Source organism: Neopelma chrysocephalum, unplaced genomic scaffold (assembly GCF_003984885.1).
Source record: "Neopelma chrysocephalum unplaced genomic scaffold, ASM398488v2 Primary Assembly neopelma1_23, whole genome shotgun sequence".
Classification (NCBI taxonomy): Eukaryota; Metazoa; Chordata; class Aves; order Passeriformes; family Pipridae; genus Neopelma; species Neopelma chrysocephalum.
Window position 1 is genome coordinate 5,470,323 of NW_020897691.1, and position 19,935 is coordinate 5,490,257.

General features: G+C 40.6%; 1 protein-coding gene across 1 annotated transcript in view; it reads left to right on the top strand.

Annotated features, from left to right (window-relative positions):
- PCNX2 (pecanex 2) overlaps positions 1 to 19,935 on the top strand; it is a 160,503-nt gene that overhangs the window by 14,380 nt on the left and 126,188 nt on the right. The window contains exons 6-8 of the mRNA XM_027685374.1: positions 8,810 to 8,957; positions 9,126 to 9,271; positions 10,503 to 10,596. Coding sequence (XP_027541175.1) covers positions 8,810 to 8,957; positions 9,126 to 9,271; positions 10,503 to 10,596 — 388 coding nt within the window. The remainder of the gene's footprint in view (positions 1 to 8,809; positions 8,958 to 9,125; positions 9,272 to 10,502; positions 10,597 to 19,935) is intronic.

Here is a 19,935-nt window from a genome sequence, read left to right on the forward strand (position 1 = left end):
AATGTGTCATTTTCCTTAAGATTTCATATACCTTTCACTGTGCCTTTACTAAAGTCTGCCCTCTTGTCTGTCCTATCCAGTGCATTAGGCCCTTATCGCATACCATCTTTCACTTTATATTTCCAGTTCTGCGCTTTTCCTTCTCTGTTCATCCCTTATTAGTTTAGCTACTCCCCTCCTGTTCATTGTCCTTATTTGCCTTCCTCTTCATATTGGTTCTCTCTCATCTTTCCCTGTGTTCTTCCTAGCAATCCACACTGTTGCTTTTTCAGGCTTTTCCACTCTGTTGAGCCTGCCTAAAGCTGTTGCCTCCCCACAGCTTGCATTCAGTTTTCCTGTACTCACCCTCCTCTCCATGCCCCAGTCAAATTTGCTCCTCCTAGACCTGATGCCTCTCTTCTGGTCTGTCTTAGCCATCTCTCATGCCCTCTCAGACTGTTTATTCTTCAGAGCAGTTTCTGTCCTGCTCTGTCGAGTTTATCAGCCTGCCTAGCTGGCTCCAGTCTATTCTCTATGGTTGCCCATATATGCTGAGCAAGTCCTGCTTCTAACTGGAGCCCTGCTGAGCCCAGAGAGCCCTGATGTGTCCCTGGGTTGCAGGCTTGCCTGTCTGTGCATGCAGCATGCTGCAGCATGCAGCAATATGAGGGGTGTAGCAAGTGGATTGTGATTTTTTTTTTTTTTTGCTGTTCCTCCATCATAAAACAGGAGCATTTACACAATAATTTTACTTCTGTGTGATGTGACTTAGCTAGAAAATGATGATCAAAATTTCAGAGGAAAGTTTAAATAAAAAAAGAAAGCATGCAGCTAATCTGCAAAGGGCTTTCAGACATGCATCCTTGGATAATGTGAACAGGCAAGGTTGCTGCATAAAAGAAAGCAATGGGCAATCAAAATAAGTCAGACTCAGATTCCATAGTGACCAGAGAAAGCCAACCCTAAACCCCAAACTTTATTAATATATGTGTAGTTATTGTGATTTAGATCTGGCAAACAAGATTCTTCTTGTTGAAATATGAGATCCTGAGGAAACAGTAGGATTCTGCTCTTCCCTTAAACCAAGCCCTTACTTAGTGATTTGAACTGAATTTCATAGAGTCATAGAATGGTTTGGGTTGGAAGGGACCTTAAAGATTATCTAGTTCCAAACCCCTGCCATGGTCAGGGACACCTTCCACTAGGCCAGGGTGCTCAAAAGCCTGTTTAACCTGGCCTTGAACACATTCAGGGGTGGGGCATTCACAGCTTCTCTGGGCAGGCTGTTCCAGAGAACAACCTCACAGTAGATAATTTCTTCCTAACATCTAATCTAAATCTTCCTATATTCCTATTTTCTTAAGTCTGTGCTTTTGTGAGATGGTGAAGCTGAGCTGCATACGTGTATAATTAAGCGTCCCTGCTTGTTTCCAGTGTGGACCCCGCAAGAGTCACCCTGGAGCAGGAATGGGACTGGGAAGGGGGTGCCCTGCAGGAGCAGAGATGGTGTCTGTGACTCATGCACCTTGGACTGGTGCTGTGGGAAAAAAGAGACTCAATCTGAACTTGAGCTTGGGAGAGGTAGTTCAAAGGCAGTTATTTTTAAGAGCAAGTAGCTTTGTTTTCTAGCCTAGTCAGAACGTGCTGTTTGCTAAAATAAATTACTGTCATTACTGGGAGCTTCCCCACAGCAAGACTAAATTTTAGGAATGAGAAAGCCTTTAATTTGTTTATAACTTTGCAGTTGCAAATACGTTTTAACAAAATAGCATCTTAGAACAGATCTGAATAAACATTATTCCCACTGTAGAGTGGTTGTTCAAAAAAGAAGTGTATGTGAATACAGAGCAAGTCAAGCTATGCACCAGTTGTTTTGAGGGAGGAGGTTGGTTTTTTTTGTTTTTTGTTCTTTTAACCTTGCAAACTGTCTAATTGGCAAAAGCTAAAAATAGATGTCTGGTCCAAATGAGCATGAAATGCACCCCACAAAGATGTTTATTAGGCAATGTGAGAAACTTGGCAAATTCCTGGAAAGCTGTATACTCAGAGCTGTGCGTAAGAAAGTTTGTATTTTGCATAATTTGGGAAATTTGCTCATCAGAACAGTCTTGCAAGTGAGTGAATGTCATGGATGGGTCTTTGTTATGGGTGGTCCCTCACAGAACTTTTGAGTTCTGTGGAAACAGAAAAGTTACTGTCCTGACCATGTAAGCCTTTGCTGGTAGACAGCTTGATAAAATGCAGTACAGGAAAATTAGTCTTGCTTTATTTTGCTTGGGATGCCAGATTTAATGTGTTAAAATATAGGACATAAATATAATGTGTTAAAATATAGGATCATAAAATCTCCCAGAGCTGTTCTATAGCCATTCCACCTCTTCTAGGCGGTGAGAAAGTACCACTGACACTGTTGCTAAAAATTACTTTCAGACCAGTGTCCTTTCAGCTTTGAACCCAATTCGTACCACCCACATGATGAAAGTGTGTTGAAGGGCGACTGTAAATTTTCCTCGATCTTTGAGAAGTGTGAGGAAAGCCGGGTCTATTGGCTGTTCTGGGTCCCTCTGATGTGTCTTCAGCTAAGAAAGAGCAGTTGTGCATTAGACTTATGGAGGGCAAAGCCTCCTGTATGTCCCCTCTGGCACAGCTGGCTTGTAATCTAGGACAGGCAATATTATCATCCAGGGAGCAAAGCCTGCTGTGGGAGTGGTGGGGACTGGTGCAGGAGACACTAAACCAGGACTGCATGACCTGAATTTAGATGTTTTGCAGGCTCTTTTTAGAAAAGGTACTCGTCATTCTGGGCAGAGCACAAACCACAACTTTGACTGAGTTGTTCTGGATCCCAAGCAATTACCCTTCTCCTATAAAAAACTAAAACATACTCCTGTGGATATTTTTAGATTCCTCTTTTTTTTTTTTTTTTCCTTTTTTCCCCTTCCATGGGAGAAAGAGGGCTAACGCCTGCCATATAGTCATGGGGAAGAGGGATCTTGTGCAATGAGTCCAGATGACAGTCATGGTGGGAGGTGACAGCAGGGCAGTTTGCTGGCAGGTGGGTAGGAACTAAGATACAGTAGCTGTGTGTCGTCCCTGACTCTCATGCTGGAGAGGGACCACATGGCATTTGATGCCCCTCTTGGGACGTGGAGGACATGATTTGTAGAACTCAGTTCTCTAAATCTGATACTCAGTGTGTAAGGCTTGATGGGTTGAAGTTTTAAAATTTCAGTCTTTAAATTGAAGAGGCAATACTATGTTTGATGACAAGTCTGATATCTGCAAAGAAACTATGGGGTTATTTCAGAGGTCTGTATTCTGATGTAATTAGTAGGTATAATGATTAGATTATTTAATGCCAGCTCTGCTGCTGACCTAGGAGATTGTTTTGAGCAAGTCACTTCCTGTTATAGGTACAATGACTATTGCTAGTTTTTCCTGTTGCTTCAGGATTAATGTGGTAATCCTGATTAATGGATGTGCTTCTTCAGTGCTCATGTTGAATTTTTATAGCAATTCTTGGACTGTGTGATGTTCCCTGGGCACTTCCGTTGTTTGGTGGATGACCAGCTTTAATGTCAGTTTTTTCTAATAGGTGAATCTGTAGGTTGAGAATAAAGTACATAAGATAAATGTTTCTGCTAAAGCGGTTGGTGAAGAAAAGGTTGGGAATGTCCTTAGGACATTCTCCAGATATATGAATGGGACAGTTCAAAACTTGTAAAACTTTTGTTTCATGCTGATACTAACAAAAGCATAGAGCAACTTGAAATCAACTATCTCTGTGGCCAAACAGGAAAAAAAAATATATTTTAAAGTAAAACTTGCTATTTTGGAGCATAACGTTGTGGAATAAAGTGGATTCTGCAGCAAAGCAATTAATGAACAGAAGAGGGAGAGGCTTAATTAGCTTAATTTTGCTTGACCAGATTTCAAACCAGATGGCGTCTGAAATTATGACAGCAGTGCTATTTTAATCTACAGGAGTGAGTTGTGGAGATTGGGATAGGGAATGCAAGTAAAAGGTGAGAAAGAAGGTTTGAAAGACTGGTAAGGGGCCACAAAATAGTAAATGTTTTGGTGAAAAGTTACAGAACAATAAAATTTCATTCTAGTTACCTAATAATAAAGCAGCTTTAAAGTTGAGGTACGCTGATAGTTGGTTATCATGATTACTGTATCATAGAGTGGTTGGGGTTGGAAGGGGCCTTGATAAAGATCACCTAGTTCCAAACTCCTGCCATGGGCAGGAACACCTTCCACTAGATCAGATTGCTCAGAGCCCCATCGAACCTGGCCTTGAACACTTCCAGGAATGAGGCATCTTTAAGGTCTCTGGGCCACCTGTGCCAGTTCCTCACCACCCTCACAATAAGGAATTTCTTCTGAATAGCCAATCTAAACCTACCCTCTTTCAGTGTAGAGCCATTCCCCCTTGTTCTATCACTAAATACCCCTGTAAAAAAGCCCTCTTCAGTTTTCTTGTAGTCCCTCTTCAGGCACTGAAAGGCTGTAATTAAGTCTCCCTGGAGCCTTCTCTTCTCCAGGCTGAAATCTCAGCCAACTCCCTCAGCCTTTCCTCGTTGGAGAGGTATTCCATCCCTCTGACCATCCTTGTGGCCCTCCTCTGGACTCACTGTATTTACATATGTACAAAGGCTGTTCCATTTCAACTGTAAAACTTTTCAACCTCTTCCCGGTGTTGACCAGAGGTTTGTCTATAAAGATAATTTGGGATGCTTAAAATTGTTTGATAAATGAAAAAGTTACATGACAAAGGAAGTTTTGGTAGTGTAGCTCCATTTAATTTAGGAGCTCATTTGTCAGCACTGGGATGTTTTTAAGGAATGTTGCTATGCCGTTAAAAGTCTTCAGTGCAGACAAAAATGTTTATAGGAAGTATCTTATACCTATATGGAACATATAAGAAATATTCATCTTGATAAGTATTTTACCAGGATAACTTAAAGATGTGTCTTCTGCTCAATCAAAATATGAAAATGGTGTACAGACCAAAACTTGGCTGTTTGTGCAGGACTCTTCTGAATCACCCTGCCCCAAGACTGATTTAGCCATGAGTCCTGATAGTTATACCTCACATGTCTGAGTCATGTGGCATATCATTTCCAGACAAATTATGCAGTTATTGCAGAGCCTGGGTCTGAGCTTGAAACTTCTGTGAGCCCAGCCATGTGTACACTGTAGATGTGTGGAGCAGTGGATCAGGGTAAATGGATCTGTTAGGAGACCCCAGGGAAAGTGCAAGTACACTGCCACGTTGTACTTTTTAGTCCGCTCTTGCTCTTGGAAGAGGTTTTTCTTAGTACTTGAGCTTCGCCAGCACAATTTCCATGCAAGGAGCATTGGGTGACGTAGAGCCGATTACGTACCCTGGCAGGACACTCCTAGTCTAGACATCACTATCTCCATTTACATACTGAAAGTCTAAGTCACTTGGAAGAAGATAACTAATAATCATGAAAGCCAGTCACAAACCCATCATGGCCCACCTTTCCAATGCTGGAAGTACTCATCACCATAGTGTTTTCAAGTGTAAAGCCTGTAAGAAGCAGTATGTTTAGGTTTTTATTATTATGACTCTTTACCACGGCAGGAAAAAGAAGTCTGCAAGGCTTGTGGTTTGGAATGGAAAAGAGAGAGGCATTTTCTAAAACCACTAGATAATGAAATTTTAAAAATATCTTTAATTGTTCTAACCCTAGAGCTAGTTTGGGGCAATATGGTACCAATTAGATTATTAAAACCACAGTTTCTGATCTTATCAATTATTCTTACAGCTTGAACAGCCCAAGCCTTTAGAAAGGTGTTTTTGATTAGGTGTCTGTGGTTCCATCACCTCCTGCAGCTATAGTTACATCATTAAGGAGATGCTTCAGTAATGGCTTAAACTGGAATTTAAATCTTTAATTAGGAAAGGAAGAAATTGTTGTCTGTTCCCCTAACTGCTTTTTTTTTCCTAAATAGATGAAGGTAGATCTGGAAGACCTATTGAATTATGCCTCCCTCCATGCACAACAGATACAAAATATTTCCCTAAATCAGTTTTGCAATCATTTCACTTTATTTATTGCACAGAGAGTCAGGATTCTTGGTTTTTATGTGCTACAGAAAGAGGACAGGAGACTTGGAAGATTGGCAGTGTTGTAGTGAGATCCTTTTTTTCCCCCTCCTTGTGGAAGCTGAAGGAACACTGCTGTTCCAAGCAAGAATTACATGGTGTCTTTATCTCTGCTGCCCTCTTGCTTCTGGAACCTGGACTGGTGAGTGTCTGGGGCCCCACTGAGGCTCTTTAGACTGGATGATGCTTCTTGTGCTTCACATTAAGGGCTGAGACCTGCTGGGACAAGATGTGGTGCTGCAATTGAAGTTGTTCTTATGCTTCTGGATGCTGCCCCCTTCAACCTCCACCCCCAAAAAAAAATTGAGTGAAGTGTCTGCAGCGAAAAGTTGTTATGTGTAAGTCTGAGGCTTTAGGATATTAGAGGGGTGTGTCCTGCAAATTGAAACTGTTGTATAAATGTCTTAACTCCTGAAGGTAAGTTTGTTTGTGGAAGTAGTGTGTTAGTATATCAGCTGATGCAGTTGGAGGAAAACAAGACATGATCTGAAAGCTCTGCATGTCAAAAAGCTTGTTTACTTTTTTTGATTTTATCAGTTGACCTAATAAAAGGATTACATCTCTCTACAAGCCTTGAATCTATTTTATCCATAGACCATCTTAGCTATGACACCACCATTTCTTAACTGGTGACTCTTGCAGGTTAGGTTTGGCCAGTCACTAGTAGTGTCCCTCAGGGATCAGCATTGGGCCCAATCCTGTTTAATATCTTTTTTGATGATCTGGATGAGGGGATCAAATCTACCATTAGTAAATTTGCAGATAACACCAAATTGGGGGGGAGTGTCAGTCTGCTGGACGGTAAGAAGGCTCTGCAGAGGGACCGTGACAGATGGGCCGAATCCAAGCGTATGAGGTTCAACAAGATCAAGTGCGAGGTCTTGCAGTTTGGCCACGACAACTCCATGCAGCACTACGGGCTGGGCACAGCGTGGCTGGAGAGCAGCCAGGCAGAGAGGGACCTGGGAGTTTGGATTGACAGGAAGCTGAAAATAAGCCAGCAGTGTGCCCAGGTGGCCTAGAAGGCCAATGGCATCCTGGCCTGTATCAGGAATAGTGTGGCCAGTAGGACTAGGGAAGTGGTTCTTCCCCTGTACTTGGCACTAGTGAGGCCTTGCCGTGAGTGCTGTGTCTAGTTCTGGGCCCCTGAATTCAGGAAAGACATTGAGGTGCTGGAGCATGTTCAGAGAAGGGCAGTAGAGCTGGTGAAGAGTCTGGAGCACAAGTCCTATGAGAAGCAGCTGAGGTAAGTTGGGTTGTTTAGCCTGCAGAGGAGGAGGCTCAGGGGAGACGGGAAAGGAGGTTGTAGCCAGATGATTGTCGGTCTCTTCTCCCAGGCAACAAGCAATAAGACAAGAGGACACAGTCTTAAGCTGTGCCAGAGGAAATTTAGGTTAGACGTTGGAAGAAGTTCTTCACAGAAAGAGTGATTGGGCATTGGAATGGGCTGCTCAGGGAGGTGGTGGGGTCACCGTTCCTGGAGATGTTTAAGGAAAGACTGGATGTGGCACTGAGTGCCATGGTCTAGTTGACAAGGTGGTGTTCGGTCATAGGTTGGACTCAATGATCTTGGAGGTCTTTTCCAACCTAGTTGATTCTGTGATTCTGTGAATGGTAATTGTAAGAAATATGATTTAGAAAGTGGTGAGAAGTATGGTTTAACAAATGGAATTTTCCATGTAGGGAAATTTCTGTGGGATTTTTCTTGATTAAATTCTTAAGGTGTTTAAACAGCAGGTCTTGCAAGAAGTCTGAATAAGTATGTTTCAATACACCTTGCTTAGTGCAAAAGGCTACAGGATTTAATGAAGCATCTCCAAGAAGCACCAGAAAAGAACTTCTTTCAATTTAAAACATTTGATTGTGCAACTGCACATGGTGCTGATGAAATCACTTCATTACCCTTTAAAATCCTAACAGATAATTTTTTTAGTTTATGCACAAAACACAGTTGCAAAATGTTTCACTGTTTACCATGAACATTAATAACTAAAAGAGAGTACTGCTTGAAAGTGGTACACATATATATGTAAATGACATGCATGTGTAGAGAGGGAACATTGATATAATTGGTATTCAGAGTAGTAGAAATCAGAAAAATACTTCATGTGTATTTTAAAATCTATAGTTCTGTATTTTCCAAGCATAGGAAAATCTACTGTGAAATTGTCTTGACAGTTTTCCCTGCATCAGGTGTGTGGCCAGTGGGGAAGAGGGATTAGGCAGCTACCTGCTTTCCTGTCCAATAGCTCTATTTCCTTTGGAGGTGCTGCTTTGCCTTTTGTAAGAAGGGAACAGGGCAGTGCTTTGGCTTTTCCACTGCCAGCATACACAGCTTGGGAACAAATTATGGCCCCCAGGGAAGCAGCCTCTTACCATTCTAGTTTAGGAACAGATTGATTCCCTCTGAAACATAGGAGAAGCAAAGCAGAAATTCTCTCTTGTTCTCTGCTTCACACAGTGTGTTCTTGAAACAACCCAATTCACACAGACTCCTCGAATCAGAGTACCTCCTCATCCAGATTTCTGTGGTTGTATTGTTTTAAGTAACTTTAATGCTATCCATAAAACTAGTAAGTATTGCAGTGTTTTAGATTTTCTTTTTTAGATGCTCTTGTTCAGAAGTTGATGAACGAAACTCTTGAAAGTCGTCTGTGGAGAGTGGCTCCACTTCACTGCCCTGTTTTCCAGATAGCCAGATGACGGAGAGAAAAGAAGAAATGGTGGGAACAGAAAAGCACTGTGAGCAACTTCCTAAACAGGAAAGATCAGATGTGCAAAGCCAAGATCATGCTAGTACTAGTCCGGTGCTACCAGAGTCTGCCAAATTTGCAGCACTGTAAGGCCAGTTTACTTTACAATTTTGTACTTCAAAGATATGATGTAAGATGTTTTGTTTCACTGAGTAGAAATGACATAAACTTTTAAATAACCTCTCTTTCTTTTTGTTTTATTGAGAACAAGAAAAAAGTTCCTCATAGTAGTTTTGAAACATTTTTGTGTCAAGTTACCAGGGCAGCAGGCAAAGGCAGATAATCTACCGGGTAACTTCTCAGCAAGACAGTTCTGTCTTGCAAGTAATAAGTGGACCTGAGGCATCTGTGCAAGATGAGCTCTCCGTGGATGCAATGCACGTGTTCATAGATGAAAATGGTGAGTTTATGTAGCTAGGATAATTACAATGTGTGAGGAAATTTCTAAAGAAACTTTAGATGCCTTGGAAGGATATTTCTCTTGTCTGTTATCTATTGTATGTTTTTCTGTGTGAGGGAAAGAAAAGGGCTTAGTAATTTAAAGTCAGATCAGCAATAAATAGAGTTTTCAAAATCCACCAATGACCATCATAGACCTGAGCCTTACACACTGCTTGAAGTTTGTCTTCTAAACATCATCCTCAAAAGATGCTAGCTAGGCCAGAAGACTACTTCTGTCTCTTCAGAAGAACTCCTGGTGTTTTCTACCTGACTAGGAGTTTTGCACTGGCCTGATTGGGCAAAACATTCATCCTTTTTCCGTTTTTTTTTTTTTTTTTTTTTTTAATTCAGCTGACTCAAACTGATCTCTGATAATTGTGGTGGTTGCTCTCATTTGGAGGTGTGGTCTGCTACCCTTTCCAAGAGAATTAATGAGTGACCTAGTCTTGCCCCATGCCTTTACTGGGAATGCTACTGCTCTGAAGCTATTCCTAGAGTCTGAAGCTGTAGTACATTTGGTGGTGGTTTGTCTGAGCCTCTTGTACCCCTGTGAGGTACTAGCTCATACCTCTGAAAGGCAGCTGTCCCAAAAGCCCTATTTCCTTTGAAGCTGCCTTCAAAACCAGCATGGAATGAGTGCTCATGATAGCTGGGTTCATGACCCCAGAGATATTTTGGTTTTCTACCAGCTCCTCCTGGCCTTGGCTGCAGCTGCTGGCGTGCTGTAGGGCGAAGGGCAGCAGCTGCCAGTCGGGCAGATGGCACGGCCTCCAGGTCAGTGAGCAGCGACCCTTCGCTTTGTGCTGCATGTGTGAGCAGGGAGTAGCAGCAGCTACACTTGCAGCAGAATGTTTTGCTGCTGTGTACCTTCTGACCTCACCTTTGTGAATGGAAAGAGAAAAATCTGATTATTTCACATTTTACAGTGAACTTACATTGATCAATGGGCTCTGTGTTTAATTTACCTTTTAAATTTTCACTGTAACGTCTGTGGTTTTTTTATTTGTCTCAGGTTTTCAGTTGTTCAAATGTTAATTTGCTTTCTGAAGTCTAAAATAAGCCTAGTACACAGACTGAGAACTATATATTTATATACATGCCTGACCTAAAATGTATTTTTTATAAATTTTGTATGTAAAGCAAATGATCATATCACTGAACTGATTTTTTTCCCTCTGTATTTTCTAAAGGGGAAATTAGATCCTGCTATTTAAAAGCTGGCTGTCAGAAGGAAGGAAATTTTAGACATCAGCTATCACATTGCGATTGTATGTCAAATGCTCAGTAAGTAAGCCCTTATTTTTAGAAATGTTAAGAGTTTTCATTATTAGAAACTATGAAACTGTAGCAGTGAAAGATGCACATGAAGGGGGGGTATTGGAGAATATATATGCTAACCTCTTCTAGAGAAGTCAAAGCGTGAATTTTTGGTTTTGGTTTTCTGCTAAAAACAGTGACAGATTTATAAGAATATTGAAAAGAGAAAGTGAAAACGAAAACCAGAACTATCCACTGTGCTTTCATTACTTTCTGGGAATAGACAAAGTCAAGTGTAGAGATTATAAATAAGATTGTAAATAAAACAAAGTAAGTGGGATTGTTACCAGCTGTTCTCTAAACCTTGTCTTGTTTGCTTCCCATACCTCTTGGGTCATTTGAAGATTTTTAGTGCTGTTTCAGTATCAGTCACTGAGACTGCTTCATGTCAATTCTAGCAGCAGAGCCTTTCACCTTGCATTAAATCCCTAATGATAGTTTGGCACTCTAATAAGATACCAATTTTTCAAAGGTCTTTTTGGAGTGATCCACACAAATACTGTGTTCATTACTGTGGTTTCCATGCTCTTCTATGTGATCTCTTGTTTGCATATCTGTAAAAAGAATTTTAAATAGTCGTAAGTATTTTTATGAAATAATTTTGGTTTTCATACTGTTTTATAGCATTTGGACAAGTTGAGCGAGGGAGTGAAAATGGTCTTTGTTAATAGCAAATATTGTTCTTCAAGTGTTTGGCTTTCAGTGGAGACTTGAAAAACTTGGGACCATGTTAAAAATTGTGTTAGCATTTCAGGTAGAGTGCTATTACGAGAGATATGAGAATAACGCTGTTGTTTGTCAGTAGGCAATGAGTAAAATAAAATAATTTGAGTTCATCTACAGTAGAAATCTTTGGTCTGTCTTTAGTAAAATAAAAAACCACCGACTTGGTAGAGTTTAGTGTTGATCTGAAAAATGAAACATTTTACTTTGGTACTATTTAACTCTTGTGACTGTCTTTGTTTCACTTTGCACAGAACACTCTCCTCCTCCCCTTCTTATAACTATGAACTTGAATCTGTCCTAAATTCAGAAATAGTTTTCTGTCCCCTGACTTTTAGCACTTAATTTGTTTTTAATCAAAGGAGGGACAATCTTCCTTCTCATGTAAGAAGTCATGCTGAATCTGCCTTTGATAGATGCTTATTGACATCTCTGTCGTCCTGTGCTAAGTGCTATTTTTCAGTTTGTGGTTTGCAGACTTCTAGGGATGTGAATTATTTTTAAGAGGTCTACTAAATCTTGTTAACAAAATCAAGTTCAGATATATGTTGCAGGCATTTATGTGCATGCAATTTCTAAAGATCAGCACCTTTGCTGGAAATCTCAGGATACAGTGACTGTTTAGGCTGGGAAGTAGAACAGTTCGGTGAAGACAAGTGAGTTCCCAGGACTGTTTCTTTATGGGAGTGAATGGGAAGACAGAACACAAGAGCTTTTCCAAGAGCAGAGCAGCATGAATGAAAGTGCAAAGCAGAAGTTAATGTGAAAGATAAGGAAAGGGAGCAGGGAAGCATTAAGTATGCTTAAGTTGGTTTTTGCAAGGGCAGTTTGTAATGTGTTTAGAGAGATTGGTGAGAGCTCTTTGTTCAATGGGAAGTTTCTACCATCTGCACTGTCATGGTTTGAAAAGGCCCAAAATCCAATTCTGATTCCTAGCCCCCCCTCCCACATCTCAACCCCATGTGAGATGGGTTTTCCAGACAAAAACACTAGACTCAATATGGGGGGAAAGGAATATATTACAGGACTATACAGCAAATAAATACTATAATACACTGCATACAATCTTAACTCTATATCTATCTCTACCATGACAGTAATATTTACAATGGGCCAAATCTCTTCTCCCTCCAAATAAAAGTCCAGGAGAGAAGAAGAAGAAAAGACCCCTTCCAGTTTCTCAGCAGCAGGTCTCTCTCTCTAGGCAGCAGGCTCTCTTCTTCTCTTCCAGGCAGGAGTAGTTGCTGGCTCTCTGCCAGCACACACGAGGGAGGTCTCCAAGCCTCTCTCGGCCCCCGTCTCCAAAACGGGGGTCTTTCCGTGGACTGCTTGACCCCAGACAAGGTTGCATCACCACGGTCATATCACGAAGCACAGGGGTCTTCGTGACGGTCTGGTATCCTCAGGCGAAATCAAGCCCCTTCACAGAGCTCCCATGCTCTGACTCAAAGATGGCTGCCAGCTTCTCTGAAGCTGCAGCAAGGAGGGGGGAAGCCCAAGGTCACCCCCTCCACACACATTCCTTGGCCATCCTGGCGTAGCTCTTAGGATAGTCTAAGCTTCTTGCTCCTCTCTGTAGTGCATACTGCACTCCAAGACTCTTCCAAGTGAGTCCAATCATCCTCCTCTCTCTCAGAGGAATCTCCAGTGAGTTTGGGGGTTTGGGTTATCCAGTTCTTACCCCAAAACTCTGTTCCTGCTGCTGGCTCAGTCCTCTTTCAGGTGCTGCCTTTCTGCTTTCCTTTCTCCTCAGACATCTCTGTGTCTTCCATGCAGCATACCAGCTTCTGCTGCTCCTGTGGTCCTTATCAGTTGGCTCTTTGCCACTGCTCTTCGGACGCTGCTGTGTCTACTGCTGCTCCGTCTGCTCCCAGCGTCTCCCAAGGCTGCCTACCGGGAGAAATTCTCCCAGCTCTTAGCCACAGGCACTCAGCCCAGTTCTGAGTCCCTGCAGCCCCCCAACCGGGGGCTGGGGGGGCAGAGCCCCCTAAGGGGCCGGAGCCCCAGCTCCTCGTGGCTCACCACAACATGGCCACCTCTTCTTCTAACAACAAGTACCACTGCTTCTTTTCCGGTCTCCAGAGATATGTTTATATTTTGCAGGAGCATTGATTGGGTCAAGCCCCAAGGGTCACCACCCCCTGGGGGTTACCACTTTCCTAGTTTCAGGGGGAAAACCTGGCTCAAACCACTACATATAGAATGGAGGGCATGATGGGAACGAAGTGGGTTTTGTTTTTTCTTAAGGTATTCACTATCAAGTAATTTTGTATTTAGACAGTACGGAACACAGTATATAGAAAATAGAGGGGGAAATGTACTTTAAGAATAGTTCAGGAATGAGGCATCTTTCCTTCCCCTTTTCCCCTGTCCCCACCTGCAGGCTTGAACATCACTTATGTCAGGTTACTTTCCTATCCATGGTTAAAGGTAAGATACATGATCACCATTATTAACTAATGATCTTTTTATTACTGAAGAAAAAGGCAAATAGAATAAAACAAAGCACAAGGGGTACTTTCTTCACTTAGTCTCTTCTGTGTGTCTGACTGTGGAGAGTCCTTGACTGAAATTATTCCCTTGTGGGTGGACCTACCTCTAATAGAAGTGTTCATTATGAGAGTAACCCATACCAACAGGAGGTGCTGCTGTTATGAAAGGATGATAGAATGAGACAGGGTAACCACCTCAGAGATGAACTTGGCTTATCTTGCAGCCCATCAGAAAGTTAACTAAAGAGAAGACAATGATTTTGACAGTACTTCTTCATGAGCAATTGAGACAGTGCAGCTTGAGGGCTGGTGTCTGAATTCATTAATGAGCCATCCAAATTAGATTTTATGAGATCAAAGGATGCAGGAGAAAATTAATGCTTGGACATAAGAGGTGGCATTCTCCTTGAATAGTAGGAGTAGAGTTTTGATCTTGGGAAGCCCAGATTTCAGAATTTAGAATAAGTGTAGAGAACAATACATAGGTTTGCGGTATATGTATATGAGCTGTTAAAACTCTTTTCACCAATCATACTTGCTTTATACTTTTAAGATTAACTTGCTCTAAAGGCAAAATGTCAAACTGAGTTGAGCCAGTGGAGTAACGTGGATTTGAATGGACTGTGCCCTGATGTGTTTCTTTATGAGGAGAGTTGGCCCAGACAGAGGCCTCTTGCTTTGGGGGTGTGTTGGGAGAGTCAGCAAGCCAGTCACTGGTATGCTGGGAGCTGTGACCCTTCTGGGTAACACTGCAGTTGTGAAAGGGGAAGGAATTTTGACTGAAGAAGGTATGAACTCTGGCTGGTGTATCGAGAGTAAGATAATTGCCTTATGAAATGGCCATAGGTAACTACCTTTTAACTAAGTTATGCAAAACTGAAGAAAGTATTTAAATATAACTCAAAAGAAGCCATTAAAGAAAGCCTTGAGGCAGACTAACTAATTTTTAATGATCCTAAATTCAAATTATAGCTTGCTGTTTCTGTCTGTTGAGTCCTACTGTTGTCTGCTCATTTAATAAAGTCTTAACCTGAATGGCATTTCACATCAGCTTATTAGGATTTGAAATTAAACTAGTATTTCTATGGTCTGTAAACATTTTATCATCTTAGCATGGCTTCTGATAATTTCTCACAAATAATGCAAAATCTTAACAATGCCACTCTGTCACAAAAGTAAGGATACGTTATGGTTTTATTTTTGTTCTGTGCTTTGGCGTGCTTCCTGCTTTTCCTTTGCTTGTGAAGCAATGGGTGAACAACAATGGATTACAATGTACCAGAGGAAGCAGATGTCCAAGTTTAAAGGAGTCTGTGATTTCTTTCTTCAGAGACTCCTTAATATGGCAGGCAATACTGTTAAAGGGGATTACACTTTTTCTTGTCAAATATCAGTGGTCCATCACCTCTTTTTGCCTCTGCAGTATTGTGAGATTATCACTGGAGTATTCTCTAGTTTATTAATGTTAATATATATTCCACCAGTTTCTATTTTTTGTCTTTGTTTAGTTTTATTGTTGTCTTCTGCAACTACAGTAGTTGTCCTAATGACAGATAGGACCTGCAGTCCTTGTCCTGGGAAGTTTTCAGAGCTTTTTAAATGTACTATAAATACTTTTTTTTTGTTTAATAATTTCCAAAATTATCACTTAATTCTGCCAAAGCTTACTAAAAATTATTATTTTTTCAGGTTGTCTCCGTATTTGTGTCTCACCAAATTATCTCTCGCTGGTCTAGCAGTGCAGCTTTTAAAATATTTAAACACTTGGCCAAGGTAAATTTCAAGGAGGCTTTTATGTTGTAATGATACACGAAAATAGGTAATTCCTTTTCCATCTTAACCCCCACTTTGGTGAGAGATTCTTATCACTGAGTTTGGTGAGTTAGTTAAACATTGGCAGGTAGCTAATCAATTCCTCAATTATTGTCCATGCAATTACCCTGACCCCACTTGTGGCTGTTCTTTTGCCAGCAACACCTGCCAGCAGTCCCTGGGGAACGGGTTCCCTACTGAGCTAATTGACTCTTAATTTGATGCTCCCATTACCCTGCCAAGGTCACCTCTAGCCATAAATTGTTTTGTGACAGGCTTTGACAAGACAAAGTGTAAACTGTATTCTCAGCTCATGGATTACATTAGAAATTAGTACACAAAGACCATTTGAATTTGTTTTGGAGTGAGAAATTGGAAATGGCTTTTGCATCTGAAAGCCATTCTCCTACCCCATTACATTAAGTTCTTTACCAGCCTTTGTCTCTCTTACAGTGAATCCTTATGTTTCTATGCTATGGGTTTTGAGTATGTGCTTGGCTTCTGGGAAGGCACATAATAGTAAGAGAGTTCCCATTTGTGTAAAGCATGTGCTGGGTATAAGCCTGAACTGCCTTTTGTCGTGGTTCATGGTTAGTTTCACTTCTCACCAAATGGCCTCTAAATTTTCATCTTACCTGTACAGAACAGTTACAATTTCAAGTTCTTCACATAAGATTAGTGATACTAAGTAAAACCCATGAGCATTAATAAGAACACACCCTTAAAAAAGTGAGCTGAAAGGATGTATAAGTTAAAGCATTATTAGAGGTATACAGTTATCTTTTGGGCTCAGGAGAAACAAGTTGGCGTTAGTGAGTGTCTTACAAATAAGGAGGTGTCAGTCTGACATACCTTTTCTGTCACTCTGTGACAGAAAGCAGATCTTTAATTTCTTTACCTTGAATTTCTTGCAATTAAATAACAGTTAATTTTGATAAGCAGTCAAGAAGATATATGTGAGCTATCATGTTAGCTGGGTTCATAAATATCAGTGAAGGCATAAACCCCTAAAATTACAGTATACATTATAGTAGTATAATTAATGATTTTTCCATGAGTTGCATGATCTGTCCCCAGTACAGAGGCTAAAAGAGCCATAAAGTATATATCCATGCCAGTATATAAATTTAACAGCAATCATATTTTGTGCATACTTGCTGTACAAGGCTAATAAGTTTTTTAATGTTTAACTACTTTTCTAAATATGCTTTCTTTGCATTCTGGGGCTCTTGTTGACCACCTCCAGCATGTGTGTACATAAATATTGAAGAAAAACATGTCAATGTTTGTTGCTGCTCGGTACTGTAACTGTCCTCAACATGTGTATAAAACCTGCTCTATCTTTCTAAATTATTTGAATATACGAGCTTGATGCATTGGAAGGTTGTCCTTCCTGGTTTCACATCTATGAAAAACTCTGTTTGAATAATGTAGTCTGTTGCAGTTTCTTTTCTCAGGTGTCAAGTCATAGAATAATATATACTGCCTGAATGTATCATTCGTATCTGTTTCCCTTCACTTATATTGTGAAAGACAGAAAAAATAAGCTTACAATAAACTTGAGGGCACTAATGTAACAAATGTTATTATTTTGGTAATTTTTATGTAGTTTTGCTCTTATCAAAAGCAAATTTTTTCCATGTGTAAAATTGTGTTCTTTGTAATGAAAGAAATAATGCTTGGAGAAACAGTGAACACAACATGTGATATCAAAACCCAATGCTGTTAGGTATACAGTTGTTAACTCCCAGGCAACCAGCAGTAGGACAAGAGGGCACGATCTTAAGCTCTTCCAGGGGAAGTTTAGGTTGGATATTAGGAAGAAATTTTTTACAGAGAGAGTAATCAGACATTGGAGTGGGCTGCCCAGGGAGATGGTGGATTCACTGTCCCTGTAAGTTTTTAAGATGAGACTGGATGTGGCACTTAGTGCCATGGTCTAGTAACCACGGCGGTATTGGATGAAGGGTTGGACTTGATGATCTCGGAGATCTTTTCCAACCCGACTGATTCTAAATAAATGGCTCTATTCACCTGATAATCTGTGAAATGCTCTAATGAATATACATTCAAATTATTTGTTCTTTAAGCTTTTCTGCTTCAAATAGCTTTGCAGATATTCCCAATCAGGAATAAACTATCCAAAACTTCCATGGTACTGCCCGAAGCAGTTCACAGACATGATAGCACTGTGAAACTCAGATGTATTGCCTCATGAGTTTTACTGATGATCTATCACCATGATGTTTATTTCAGCATAGCATTTTGCTAGCTAATGTGAACAACTCTTTATTTCAAGGGCGGATGTATTTATTTCCAGAAAGCGTTTTGCTTTTTTCCCATGCTGTTTTGCTCAGGTATATTGCAGTCCATCTCTGAGATGTTTGTGGGTGTTCAGATCTGAGATGAGAACAGACCATTAAACATCCCTGAAGAGCATGGTCATGCTACATACCTGGTAGTATGTATGGGTATTTGAGCACATTTCTCTGCATCCTTACAATCCTTTTCTATTTAAAGCACTGAGCTTGCTTTGGTGTGTGTGCAAACACATATGATATAGTTAAGTACTTTTCAGAAAATACAGAAGGTGGTCAACGCTTAAAATCCTGATGTGGATATGTCCATTCCAACCTAGGAATGTTTTCTCTGTTAGCTGAAAAACTGAGATACATGTGGCTCTAAGGAAAAAATGGTCTTTGTAGAGGATTTTATTCTTACGTAGAAAAAATTTAAGGGCTACTTTTTGAGGATAGGCCAATTCTGTCTCTCAAATCAAGTATTAGATCTTCTAAAGCCAACTGGAGTTGTGCCTATATAAACTGTGGAAGCATTTGGCCGTTTATATTCCTTTCAAGAAATACTCTAGGTTTTAGTGGATGTAGTTTATAAGAATACTGCTTGTATTCTTGAGCCCACTTCCTTCTGTCCTGTGTTAAATTCCTGAGAAGAAAACCATATTGAAACTCCCAATTCTGTGCAGGATACACATGTATTGATTTTTAAGAGGGAGAGTTGATGTCTCTTCAGAACAATCCTAGTTTTTACCTTCATGGTGCAAAAGCATTTGATTCATTCAACTACATATATAGGTGTAAGTGCTGGACTTCTTGCTGCAGTTTATCACTTCATGTGTCTGACAAGATGCCAGCAATAACCATAATTTTCATCAGGAGGCTACTGTGCTGCATATATGTAGTAAAAGCTGGAGTTAAAAATAGATATGTAAAGTAGGCCACAGAAATGGATGTGGCCTGCATCTGAAGTATTTGAAAACTGGAGCAGTGTCATGGTTTAACCCCAGCTGGCAACTATGCACCATACAGCCACTTGCTTACTCCCCGCAATGGGATGGGGGGGTAAAAGTCAGAAGTGAGAAAAACTCTCTTTATCTCAACCCACCAGTTTATAGGTAAAGGAAAAGCTACGTACCCAAGCAAAGAAAATCGAGGAATGCATTCACTGCTTTCTCTGGGCCAGCAGGTATTCAGCCATCTCCAGGAAAGCGAGGCTCCATCATGTGTCATGGTGACTTGGGAAGAGGAACACCATCAGTCCAAACATCCCCACCTTTCTCCTTCTTCATCTTGATTTATATGCTGAGTACCATATGGTATGGACTGTCCCTGTAGTAAATTGGGATCAGCTGTCCTGGCTGAGTTGCCTCCCAACTCCTTGTGCACCCCCATCCTCCTCGCTGATGGGGTGCTGTGAGAAGCAGAAAAGGCATTAATTCTGTGTAAGCCATGCTGAGCAATAGCTACAACATCCTAGGGTTATCAACACAGTTTTCAGCACAAATCCAAACCATAGTCCCATACCAGCTACTATAAAGAAAATTAACTCTACCCCAACCAAAAGCAACACAAACAGAAAGAATGATTGCCCAGCTCTTAGTAAAAAGCACCTTTATCTTAGGTGCAGATTTCCTTGCTGCGTAAGTGAAACTTGGGCTTTCACTTGAAATCAACTGTATAGATATATAATCCATATACCTTTAAAAAAATATTCCAGTTTGAGCCTTATCTGCTTTCTTGGTCATGTATCTTTGAATTTAAGTGAAATGTTATTAAAATAATATAATTTTATGTAGGATAAAATTATATTTATGTATCTTTCATTACCACACATGGTTCAACCATACTAGTACAATCATGCATTCATATTGGACTTTGCTTGTTCTATCTGAGCAATTGATCCTCTACACTCCTTACTTTTTTTTAGATGAGGTTCTGACACTAAAACCAAGCTTCTAAAAGGCTATGTTATAGTTAGAGTC